This window comes from Perna viridis, chromosome 10, assembly GCF_037379345.1.
Source record: "Perna viridis isolate PV_CMFRI_1.1 ecotype Kerala chromosome 10, ASM3737934v1, whole genome shotgun sequence".
Classification (NCBI taxonomy): Eukaryota; Metazoa; Mollusca; class Bivalvia; order Mytilida; family Mytilidae; genus Perna; species Perna viridis.
The window spans coordinates 1954700-1968746 of record NC_142454.1 but is presented as its reverse complement, the minus strand read 5'-3'; the positions used below and the strand labels follow the sequence as shown (position 1 = coordinate 1968746).

Genomic DNA, 14047 nt, shown 5'->3' with positions numbered 1-14047 from the left:
TCACGGATATATACATACAGTTGGGATCACTTCTAACCTCTCTTAAATTCTGTCAGAATCTGTCAGGATTTATGTTCTACGACAGTAGATAGAACAGAAATCCCGACGGATCCTGACATGGTCTGACAGAGGCTGTCCTGGGTCAGGTCACATTTTGCCCTATTCCCTGAGAGATCCTGACAGAAACTGTCCTGGGTCGTGACAACGAAAATACGAAAAGCTGTTCTAAACTGTCACAGTATTACCCCTGAACAGTTTCTGACACTAAATCTTTCTATTCAGTGTGACGTAATTTAGAACAAGAAATCCGCGATTAATAAATGAAACTGTGACTAATGTAATTTAGTTATCCCGATTAGAAAACAGATCTTGATTTCAAAATTAACATTGAATTTCCAATTATATATAGAGCTCGTCGTGATCATCATCCCACAATCACTCGATCGTTGTTCATGTTCCAATTTTCGTCGATCACGGTCCAGTCATTCTTCGTTCAAAAATTATCATTGTTTACATGTATATTTTTTTTGCAGTCGGTCATACACCTGTGATATTAATTAAATTAAATTATTTTAATTATAAAATCAAAGGTTTATGTTTCCGTTCTGAGTGTAAACGTCGCAACAGATAACTTTCAGATGTTTGGTAATTCTCATGAAGTTCAAGATTGACAAAATACGTTTTGAGTGAAAGCTACTTTTAACAACATAAGGGTCACAAATAATTCTAAAAAAAAAATGACAATTTTGCATCAAATGGGTGACTGATACATTTCGGTCAAAATTCCTCAAAATGCCACCTTTAGCAACGAACGTGAGTGATAACACTTCCAATTTCCCTACATAGTCTTATATGTAGAAAATGTAGAAACTAAAAATGTTAGTTTCATATTAGCGACTGTGAAACAATTATTTCAGTAAAAATTCTGCAAAATGTATGAGTGCAGCCAATTTTTTTTAGGGTCTAAAACTATTGACAAAAATGATTATTTTTTTTCAATACAACTTTTATTTGGGTGACTGTAACTCATATATTTCTGTCAAAATTCTACAAAAATGTAATATTCTTGCAAAATGTATGAGTGTGAGCACTTTTTATTTCGATGAGTGTCTACATTTAATGACTAAAATGCTGAATTTTTCAATATAAAAATCATGTGGTGGCTGCAACACATGTTTTAAGTCAAAATTCTTTAAAAATGTCATGGGATTTTTATAATTATTTCAATATAACTATCATATAGGGGCTACGACATACTATTTTGAGTCAAAATTCCTTAAAAATGTCATATTCTTGCAAAATGAATGAGTGTGCACACTTTTAATTTAATTGAGGGTAAAAAAATATTGAACAAATGAGCAACTCGGACTCCACTAAAAACTGGGAGCATGGACCAGGTGCACCGGTAGGGTAAGCGTCCTCAACTTTTCTAGAAACACCCGCCGGATTGCTCATAAAAAGTTAAGTCCGGGGTAGACAAACGAGGAAAGGAAAACTATGACCCGTTGAATAAATCAGTTTTCATGGTGCAGATGGATACACCATAACGATCCACGAGTTCATGATGACGACCATAAAACTTCTGTAGTGATGACTTCAATATTGTAGCAACATAACCCTGTTGCAGAAGCCTATTTGTTAGAGTTCTAGCGCGATACAAAAAGTCTGGGTGGTTTCGGCAAGCTCTGGCATAACGTATGAGTTTTGATATGAACACTCCATACGCAGTTGCTGAAGGGATGTTGCCACAGATAAAAGGAAAGTTGACAATTCTGAATGAAACGTCATCACGTTTGTCATAAAGTTTGGTCAATAGTTTTCTTTTACCATCGATTTCTAAGTGTAGGTCAAGATATGAAGCCGACTTCACAGTGTCTGTAGTATCCTTTATCTCAAGTTCTTTGGGGGTAGATACGATGTATCAAATCTCCGAAATTAGGATTGTTTAAAGATAGTACGTCCTCCATATAGAGAAAACTGGGATTAAAGGATCTAGCCAAACGATATTCTTTCTTTCGGATCAGATCAGCTATAAAGTCAGCCTCATAAGAGTGACGGAATAGGTCAGCAAGTAATGGAGCACAATTTGTTCCCAATGGAATGCTGACCGTTTGTTGAAAAACACGTCCACCACACTGGACAAATATGTTGTCGATTAAAAATTCAAGTATTTTGTAAACATCTTCCTCTGTATATTTGGAAGATGATTTAGAATTATTTCTTGCAAAGTATGAGGAATCTCTACCAAGAACAATACATTTGCATTCTTTCATGCAAGTTATTGTACAAATTTGCTAACATTTTCGGTAATGATATATAATGCCTAGTTACACACTTTTACTGTAACATATATTATGTCATTAACTACAAATTTGAATGAAAATTATTATTTACGTTTATATTTACAGCAATCAGAAGTGGGGAAAGAAATGTTGATATTATTAATTTAAACAAAAATGATCAACGACAATTGTACCGAAATGATGATATCGAATTTTCCTCCCAACCTTCACATTTATCTTAGATTAAATAAAACAACAAATCTATCAAATGCATATATTAAACATGTATTAAAATAATTTAAAACAATAAATCAACTTAGAAAAGGGGATTAAGACAGAAATATCATTGATCGCAGTATTAGACTTGTTTTTAAGATAAGAACTTACGGTTACAAGAGGTGAAAAGACAGAAATATCATCGATGGAAGTATTAGACTTGTCTTTATAATAAGAACGTACGGTTACATGAGGTGTTAAAGACAGAAATATCATCGATGGCAGTATTAGACTTGTCTTTATAATAAGAACTTACGGTTACAAGAGGTATTCAAGACAGAAATATTATCGATGGCAGTATTAGACTTGTCTTTATGAAAAGAAATTACGGGTACAAGAGGTGTTCACGACAGAAATATCATCGATGGCAGTATTAGACTTGTCTTTATGATAAGTTTGAGTATAGCGTCCACTATTATAATGTCTGGAGTAGTAAGCATTGGTAGACGTCTCAAATCCTAACTACAAGATTATTATAATGGGCTGTATACCTATCATGGCAAATGTATTTAAATCTACTGCCTGCATGAAAAGCTTTCTTTATAAGTCAGCTTTAGTTGCGCTGTCACAAGGAATCAACAAAACTTAGAAAACACGAAATGTGACTCATGCAGATAAAGGAATTTTATTTTTTCCGCTCTTTAAAATTTCTATTTACGCATATCGAGGTTAAAACTAAAAAAAAAAATAATATACGTGAAAGGACGGGCGATATACAAATACAAATCATTCAATCATTACCATTTTTACCTTTTAACACAATGAAATGATATGGAATGTATTTTCCCCCCGAACTGTTAGTAATCCCGAGCAAGAATGTAAACAAAAAAAGCAAAAAAAAATATTTAATCAAAAACAAGTTAAAACGATGAAAACATTTATTGATTAGATTAATGGTTGTGATTTTCATGGTTAATAGAGATGCATTAATTTAAGTAATAACACGAGAAAATCCATTTAATTTGTTTGATTAGTAATATAATAACCCAAACTTATTCTATAGAATGGCAAAACAGTCTAAAATATATTATAAACAGGTCGTATATAAAATTCATTTTGTTCCTGTTATTTTAAATACATTTATACAGCAAAAGTACTTCTGTCATTGAATACAAAACAATTTTATATCTGACAGATCGATCTGGAAACAAGCCTCAACGCTTTTACAAGTTCATCTCCTGGACTTGTTCCTGTTAGTAAATTAATTTAACGTCTTCAAATATCCGCTCACACGGTGTCGTCATGAATTAGAATAAATCAAATAGATACAATATAGCGAATCTTAAATCATTGTATCATTGATACACTCAATTTATCTGAATGTAGTCAATAACATAATATGAAAATGTTATACCCCCCTAAAATGCAGGCAAAAAGTACGTATGAAACGAAACAAAAACTCAAGTCCAACGCTCTTGAAACTTTCTGTCTAGTGACTGTGGTAGCATCTTCTATTTCCTCCTTTTTGGCGCCCTTCCGCTTGCCAACGGCGGTTGCTAGGCATTTTAAACAAGAATTAATATCCCCCGTTTCGTCTATATTCTTATAGTAGTAGTGTGAACTTACAGTCGCCATAATAACTATAACACCGCTGACCAACATGATCATAACTAGCACAATTATTATAGCACAGACTGGATTGGACAATTCAGGGATTGATGAAGATACTATAGTCAAAAATATGGCATATGCAAGAAGAATTGTCATTCCAAGGGATATCCGTTCTCCGGACTCTACCGGTAAACAAAAGACAAGTGGGTTCATCAACGCGAACAGTAATGTAGGTAATATCACGGTCACCACATAATACATGGGTCTTCTTTTTATAGTCATCTCAAGAATAAAATTCTGTGTGGTTTTATCTTTATGGATAGACTGTCCAAAACTAAGTAAATCCTAATCGGAATTCTCATAATAGTGGTCTAAAGCAGGAGTTTCTGTTTGTGCAATTAATTGCACTGCATCATTATTAACATCCCACATATTTAAGAATAAACGACACGTATGTATTTCGAAAGGAAACCTTAAAACTTTAGGTGTGCATTGAGCTTCTAAAAGAGTACCTGGACTCGAATAAATAACTCCGTGCTTATTGAGATGTGCATAAAAAGCTGAGTCATATCCTATCGGTTTAATTCCATTCATATCACTAGCAAGATAGATATACGGAAGCCATATGCCTTCTGGTGTTACACTAAGATAGTAAATATTACTGTTAACAGACGGATTCCATGTCAACCATGGATCAGTCCAATTGGGTAATAACGTACACATTAAATATATTTTTTCTTCTGTCTCTGCGAAATCAACAAGAGCTCCAGGGTATATCTGAATATTTAGCTTAAATTTTTCACTTGGTCTATTCCAGGTTGAAAACAACTGTTTCCGGTAATTATTTGAATACACTAAATTGCCATATAAGTCGCCAGTTGTCCATCCCTGATACAGCAGAAAAGTGACACATGCTAAACATAGACCAACCATATCCGTAACTGTTCACCAATGCACTATTTGTAATCACTTTTATCGACTCCTTCATTCAATTCCTTGTTTATATTATTAAATTAAACGAACGCACTATATCTCAAACCATAAGCCATTAAAAACTGAAGTTCACAACTGAATACTCACGTGATAAAATGTTGAGTTTAAAAAAGGTGACGGAGTCAAATAAGATGGAATCAATTGTCTCATAAGGACCGCGGCATTCATAACATGTATTGTAATGGCCTTGTAGAAAGTATCCTAAATCTAATTTGGGTACACTTTAAACACTACTGTGAAGTACAAATCATAATGATAGTGAAAAATATTGATAAGTTGGACCACCCTTTGGCAATTTAATGTATAATTCAATTCAATCCATAGTAAGCTTCTAATACTAATTTCGGGGATTTGATACATCGCATATACCCCAACGAACATGAGATAAAAGATACTACAGACACTGTGAAGTTAGCTTCATATCTTGACCTTTCCTTTCATCTGTTGCAACATCCCTTCAGCACCTCCGTATGGAGTGTTCATATCACAACTGATATTTGCCGAAGCTACGCAAACGTTTTGTATCGCGCTAGAACTCTAACAAAGAGGCTTCTGGAACAGGTCCATCTGCACCATGAAAACTAATTTATTTACCGGGTCATAGTTTTCCTTTCCTTGTTTGTCTACCCCGGACTTGACTTTTTATCAGGTACTCGACGGGTGTTTCTAGAAAAGCAGAGGACGCTTACCTTACCGGTGTACTTGGTCCATGCTCCCAGTTTTTAGTGGAGTCCGAGTTGCTCATTTGCTTTTATTATTTTGTATGTATGATTTTAGTTACTTTATGTTCTTTGTTATGTATGTCTGTTTTCCATGTCTGGTCTTTGTTCCTGGATTACATTCTTTGATCACCGCTATAACATTAGTTGCCTTGTTTACTCTTTCAAAGGAAACGAAAATCAAAAAGTTAAAATGACTATACAGACGTTTTCACCACTTAATTCAAACATTAAATATGTGTAACAATCAGCATCGCTAAAACAAAGGAAAGCCATATTAATATTATCGCAAAACTTTATTTAAACGTTTTTTAACTGTTATGATATTCACATATGTATGGATGTTTGTCTGCGCAATTAACATCTCCCCATTCAAAGTCAGTGTCTGCGTATTGAAGCAGAAGACAGTCCTGGGCACCACCTACATTATTCGGTTGACCAGGATGCCAGTTTGTATAGGAGACTGGGTATGAAGTACCAGAGTCGGTCCATTCAAAACTATGCTCAGCACGTTCGTCGTTTCCACTAGTGTAGAAGCCTAAAGGTCCAACGTTTGATAAATCTAAAATAGTTCGTGTTTATGTTACGGAAATATACTAGAAATACAATGTGATACTTGAACTGTATTGGTATATATTTTCAAGGTTATAAACCTATGCCATAGGATAAAACTCTTGAAATCAGTGATATGTTTGCATGAAATTCAAATCATCAAAGCCCGTCAAGTATTTAACAGAATAGATTTTCTTTGTATTTACTGTTTAGTATTAGGACAAGACACTGATGACTTGTGGCGATTTGTATGGTCAGACTTCATCAAATATTGTTATAGATAGGATCTGCGAAATTTTAATGAATACTAAATGTTTCATGTCCAAATAGGTATCACATGCAGTACCAACCGAGAGTCCTATATCATACAAAGAGCCATCGGCCCACGTGGTGATATAGGTAGAGTTTTGATACTACATGTGATACAAATTTTGAATCTCTTGTTCATTATAGCGTAAATTTCAACTATAGTACAAGTATGGTCCGTGAACGGGTGCGATATAGAGGAGTATGTAATATAGGTCTTGAAGTGTGGTATAGGGTATTCGAAGTAGGGAAAACAATATAGGGTTAAAACAAACACTTGTAATGCATACATACCAAAGTATATTTTTTATCTAAATATATGATATAAAGTCCTTTAAAGTTATTGCACAAACAGTATGTCTCAAATATGATATCATTCGATAGATATTTCTATAATAAACCAAATTTTCTCCAATGACCGGGCCACATAGACCCATCTATTGATTTTTTTTGTTGGGATGGGGAATGGGGGATGAGTCCCTTTTGAGCCATTTACCTGACTTGATACTAACCCTCATTGTTCTTAATAGTCCTAACTATATACTCTTGTTCTCCTTGACTGTTAATAGACACCAGACTGGCTAGACTATTCTCTTTTCTGCACGCCTGCTTGGCATCATACCAACTCAGAGGCTTAGAATGGAAAGTATAAAACGATGTTTCAGATCCATTTTGACGGACATATGCACCGGCTGGGGCCTTTGGCAAACCTAAATATACGTAAAGTTTATAGTCAATATTTTAAATGAAAAATTAAAATAAATAAATGTATAAATATTAAGTTTATCAATTTTATTTAAGAGACATTCCATGTAAAAACTTTCTATATGCATTGTATATGCATATTATCTGAGCATGTTCATAGTAGTAGTTTAAATAAAACTGAAAATAACTAAATTAGTGAACTGATTAACTCTATGTATCGATAAAAGGTATGTCGGTATAACTAATGACAAGATCAAGGAATAAATCAGAAACTTAACGTGATACCCCAACTCCTCCATTTGATTACATGCACATTTTGACCTCCAAATTGATTTTAAACTATCATTTAATGGACTTGGACAATTTTCAAAACACTTCAAATCAACATCTTTAATAGCGAAGATTGTGTTGTACTTGCACTTTTCCTTTATCTTAGATTAAATAAAACAATAAACCTATCAAATGCATATATTAAACATGTATTAAAATAATTTAAAACAATAAATCAACTTAGAAAAGGGGATTAAGACAGAAATGTCATCGATGGCAGTAATAGACTTGTTTTTAAGATAAGAACTTACGGTTACAAGAGGTGTTAAAGACAGAAATATCATCGATGGAAGTATTAGACTTGTCTTTATACTAAGTACTTACGGTTACAAGAGGTGTTAATGACAGAAATATCATCGATGGCAGTTTTAGACTTGTCTTGATAATAAGAACGAACGGATACAAGAGGTGTTAAAGACAGAAATATCATCGTTGTCAGCATTAGACTTGTCTTTATAATAAGTACTTACGGTTACAAGAGGTGATAATGACAGAAATATCATCGATGGCAGTATTATACTTGTCTTTATAATAAGATCTTACGGTTACAAGAGGTATTCAAGACAGAAATATCATCGATGGAAGTATTAGACTTCTCTTTATAATAAGAACTTACGGTTACAAGAGGTGTTAAAAACAGAAATATCATCGATGGCAGTATTAGAGTTGTCTTTATAATAAGTTTGAGTATATCGTCCACTACTATACTGTCTGGAGTAGTAAGCATTGGTAGATGTCTCAAATACCAACTACAAGATAATTATAATGGGCTGTATACCTATCATGGCAAATGTATTTATATTTACTTATTCTGTATAAATCAGGCCTGCATAATAAGTCAACCTATGATGCGCTGTCACAAGGAACCAACAAGCTGTAGAAAACACTGAATTTAAAATTTAAAATTTCTCTTTACTCATATGAAGGTTAAAACTAAAACAAGTATTATCATAAGTAAAGAGATAGCTGACGCAGTAAAATTTTGTTCTTTCTCTAAATTTCTACATTTCTTTCAAGAAAATAGCACATGGCACGCATTGTCAAATTTTCGATTGTTTTTACGAACGCTATTTCAAATTTTCGATACAGTTTTTTCGAACGCCACTTCGTTGGCAGTATTTTGCCTATGTGGAAAAACATTGCGATCAGGTTATTCGCGTTTCAATAGAAGAGCATCCTTAAGGTCAAATGATAAAAAGCGAAACCATACCGACAGCAAACATAAACACATCACCATCAGAATTTGCCCAAAATCAGGAATTTCTGGTATCTGTATGTATTGCTTCGTCTTCACTTTCAATTTATTTTTATGTTGCTGAGGTATATCGGGGCTACTCTATCCCTGTACATCGGTATAATGTTGTTTGGGGCTAGCTGCAGTCTGCCCGGTGGAGTATCGGTTTCTTCAACATTCATTTAAGACCTATGGGTGGCCTGGAGCTGACATTGTTCATCCCGGTGGGGTTGTTGTCATATTCACCACATTCATTCTTGTTTTATTATTTAATTTACCATAAAATTTCACAACTTATATAGATAGCAGTGATTTACCGAATGTTCATTGTGTAAAAAAAAACCAGATCGCACTGTGAAATAAATTCAATAATTTCACTCTCTTACTTTCGTCATTTAACATCACACCATGTATATCAATCCGCCGTTTACAAAAAATTAATTTTAGGTTGAAAAACAAATAAAGGAGAGAGCAATCAATAGAACCACAATTCCAGCTGAAATCAAAAGAGCGTTACCAGGGACAAAGACCAGACATGGAAAACAGACACAAACAACAAAGAACACAAAAAACCAAAATAATACATATAAAGCAACAACAGTAAATGAGTAAGTCGGACTCCACCCAAAACTGGGAGCATGGACCAGGTAGAGTAAGCGTCCTCCTCTGCTTTTCAAGAAAGACCCACCGGGCTGCTCATTAAAAGTGAAGTCCGGGGTAGACGGAAAAGGAAAGGAAAACTATGACACGTTGAGCAATGGTGCAGAAAATATATATAATAAATAGAATAATCAGTTGGTTATCGCGAATAACTAAAATATAATCACTTTTGCCAGGAACGCATTAAGAGTCTACTCTTGCGCGGAGCAAGTTCCACACACTCGTTAAATCGTGGCGTTCTTCGGCACTCATGATCATATTTTGGTTATTCATTTTCCTATTATTATTACATATTTTTATATTGCACTTATCATATTGTAGTTTAATCTTTCCGCACTTTACATTTGTTAATCAGGACTCACTATACCTGGAATGGATGAGTTGTATACTCGGTGTCCAAAGAAATTTGAGCCTGGTGCCAATCGGCGTCAATTTGCCCAGTATGTGTGAATACAGGATAACCAAGACCGCCGCCTATCTAAAGTACAAAAAAAAACAGAAAAAAAAGCATAAATATCCATTAACACATCCTATTCAATCAGTTATAAATATATATCCCCTCTTATTTTCCCGCATATTCATACTTCAGCTACGGCATTAAGCATTCCTGTGTCATCTTCCAATATACAACGTTGGACTGTTTCGATGAGATAAATAGCAAGAAGTATAGTTTAGAATTAACTAAAAACAAAGGTTAAACGTATGCAAATTAATATTTCAGACTGATTAAATAACATGTACTTTTTCTGAAATACTGATTTGATAGCCTACAACAACATGCTATACGATTTGTCCAACGTCTGTTGTTGTTTTTGGTGTTTTCAGCGTTGTTTTTTCTACAGACTACTATTTCCTATTTCTTTCTTGTTCATCTTACCTTAGCATAAACCTTGAGGAAGGTAATATCGGCTCCATACATGTTGTACCAGAACTTGACACAGTATCCAGAGGCAGATGTAGGGTATTGTGGTGAATCAATTCTTGATGTATGTTCAGTTTGTGAGGTAGTAGCAGCATTGTGAGAGTCTAACATCATATAATGCCCTGAAAGAATTAGTGTTAAATGTATAAAATTTATTGAATATTAGAAGGATTTTTTAAATATAAAATTTCATGAACTAAAACCACTCAAGTGAACTGGGACTATTGGTGTTATTGCATGTGATATGAAAAATATATCAATATCATACGTTCTAACACTTAATTAACTTGACGTCAGTTATTTAGCGAGCGATATGAATTTCTGAGATGATGTGGATATCAGACCGTTGTCATTGCCCTGTTCAAGAATATGAAATATTGCCCTTGGTATGTTGTATGAGGTGTCTCAGTTTTGCACTCTGAGCAGTATTAGATTATGAATATTCGCGATTAATGGCAGTTAAAAGGTCAAATGTACAGACGAAAAGAATACCAATCGCTGGGAAGACAGTTATAGAAATTTGTAAAAACGCTTACGTACCTTGAGGGGTGCAATGAGTATGGTCTAAACTGCTACGTACCTTGAGGGCTTCCGTATGTATGATCCTGTTTAGGTCCAGTCGTCGACGAGTAGGTAGATGTGTATCTCTTCCAGCGGGAACCTGATTCCACCTTGTAGCCGCACATATTAGAATCTTCAAACCCACAAAACGTCTCAGAAACTTGGGTTTTTGAAGCTGTATCTAAAATACAAAATTGCTAAGAGATATAGAGTTATGTATTTAAAAAAATATATATGAATACGCTAATAAACATGTACATTCATATGTAGGCGCAACTCCTTGTATCAAGTCGAGACAGTAGTATACATACGAGTAACTAAAAGACATCAAGCGTCCACTAAAGAGCTACATATGTATGTAGCTAGTGTAGTGATACAATGACACACGTAGTATTAAAATATCTATTAATATTTTACCACGTTTTAGTAGGCAAATGATTTGCTTAATTTTCAGATTTCAGTAATTTCAGCTTGTGGATAACTGTATTGTAATTAAAGGTTTAGAGGCGTCACTAATAAATTTTACTATTGCAAGTTAAGTTCAATGATGGCGCTACTGAATGAGTTTTGGCAACACGACACATCTGCAAGTACAATACAATTATCTCCATTGTAATGGATTTTTCAAATATATCTTTGAAAATAAAGCACAATTCCTATAAGCTGTGCGTGTGCATATAATTGAGGAGGTCAATCGTTGAATTGATGCCCTGACATTTACGATGTTATCAGGCGAAATTCGATGGTACGGCGAATATTGGATTAGAATTTGGCTTTGACCACTTTACTTGACATGAATCAGTGATTGGCGGTATAAAAGTAATATAGATATATATTCACAAACCGCATTATTTTAAACAATTACAAATAACTTGTATAGTGATATTTAATGATCTGAGAAATATATGTATACCAACCTATAATTCCAGTCCCTTTGTTGGTGGTTACAGACGCTAGGGTAGCTTGACACAGTTGCGTATCCTTTTCTGATTTGCTTGTCAGGACGTGAAGTCGAGTCTTCTCATTGTTCCAGTTGTTTGTTTGTCTCGCAACACTAGCATCTGTTTGAGTCTGAAGATAGTCTACACTTTGAATTTTCCTTTGCAAAGCTTTGTTTTGAGAAATTGATTTTTCCAGTTGTTGCTGTTTTTGTTTAATGCTGGCAATGGTAGACTGGTACTTTTGTACCAATGCATTAAATTCTATTTCGAGAGTACTCAATGAACTTTGTATGTTGTAAGTTTCCCCTTGTACTATTTCTAAATCTCCACAATTACAATTAATGCCAGATTCACGCTTCGAAATAGTGCTATTGCAATGGTGTATTTGTACATTGTAAACACACTGTCCAGAAAATCCACAAGAACTCGCAAACAAAACACAAGGAAATACAGAGAACAATATTACAGAAATTACTTTCATGATTGTTCTGCCTTTCCACACCTGACCCAATTTAAAATTTCTATTCTTCTTATCATGTAAGCCTGTCTTTATCGATAATAATATAACATTTTATGGTCTTTAACTTGCCTTAGTGACTGATCTTTCATTATATGTATACCAAAATTTATTAAATTGACCCCCTAAACCCAAAATTTCTCCCAAAAAAATAGATGCGCTCAATTGCCCTTGATGAGCAGTGTCTTCTCTTTTCAAGACAACTGCTGTGCTGTTCGTTCATGGCCTGTTGAAGAAGAATATAAGTTGTCATATGCCTTTTGAGAAATTGGTATAATGGTTTCAATTAGCAAAGCATACGTTAGCATGAAATGGGTTGTTATTTTATTGTATGGCATGATGTACCGTTATTCTCAACTACGCGTGGGCAGAAATAGGATTTGATTTTACATACGATAAGAATATAACTTTTTGTAGGTTTAAACTGGTCTTGAGCTGGCATGTCAGTCAACTGCTAGTAGTCCTTAATTTGTACCATAGTGTAATTTATATTCAGTTTAATTATTTCCTTTGTAACAAGGGACTTAGCAGTTTTGAAACTAATTTTTAGGTGTGTTTAATTGTGTAATATTTTTTTTCTACAGTTGCCAGATTTCAAAGGCCAATGGCTGTGATCAGGCCAAAGTTCTTCAACTTATAGGGGCAACTATTTCGCTGGGACCAGTTGCTGCCTGTCCTGTGGTGTGAGGGTTCCCTAGTCCTTCATTGAAGACCACTGGTTTGCCTTTCGGTGACTTCATCCCGGTGAGGTTTGTTGTCGCTTTGACATATTCACCATACATATTCTACTTATATGTATGTATGAAGAGAAAACAGAAATGGAACAAAAATAATGGAAATAAAATGATTATTGACAATTAAGAAATTCAAGTCGTCGAGCTTGGTTGGCACTTATCAAAATTCTTTACTCTTTTCTAAATGTCTGAATTGTTTATATTATATGATCAAAATTTGAATTTCCATTTTTTTTCGTAAAACCATTTATACCACTTTTGTATCATGTACATGCGTGATCTGTTTCATTTTAGGCCATTTCAAACACTTCAACAATATTCAAGAAGACAGTTGTATCTGGAGAACCAAGTAACATGAAAGCTACGTTCGATGAAAAATGTATTACATAAAAAGTAATCAAGGGAACCAAGGTTTTAGCAGCAATCAAAAGAATGTAATCCAGGGACAAAGACCAGACATGGAAAATAGACATATACAACAAAAACATAAAATCATACATACAAAGTAACAAACGTAAAATGAGCAACTCGGACTCCACTAAAAACTGCAAGCATGGACAAGGTGCACCGATAGGGTAAACGTCCTCTTCTTTTCTAGAAACACCCGATATTTTTAGATTTAAAAAAAAAATCTAAACTAAAAAAACAAAAACAGAACAAAAGCATGAAAAAGACCGTTGTTATGTGCTCTTCCGAAAAATGGAATTGAATAGCGTTCTGATATTTTCTGATTTGTCATTAATTGTTATATTTGAATATTTCTC

The 14047-nt window shown here is 34.2% G+C and overlaps 1 protein-coding gene across 1 annotated transcript; it reads right to left on the bottom strand.

Moving 5' to 3' along the window:
* Nucleotides 1-6098: 6098 nt before the first annotated feature.
* LOC148604126 (uncharacterized) lies at nt 6099-12559 on the bottom strand. The gene is made up of 7 exons (XM_088549356.1): nt 12009-12559; nt 11111-11272; nt 10486-10652; nt 9976-10086; nt 8331-8463; nt 7192-7389; nt 6099-6383 (listed from the first exon to the last, which is right to left on the bottom strand). Exons 1-7 carry the CDS (start codon nt 12511-12513, stop codon nt 6133-6135), a joined length of 1527 nt encoding a protein of 508 aa, XP_088405482.1. The 5' UTR covers nt 12514-12559; the 3' UTR covers nt 6099-6132.
* Between the last annotated feature and the right edge of the window lie 1488 nt (nt 12560-14047).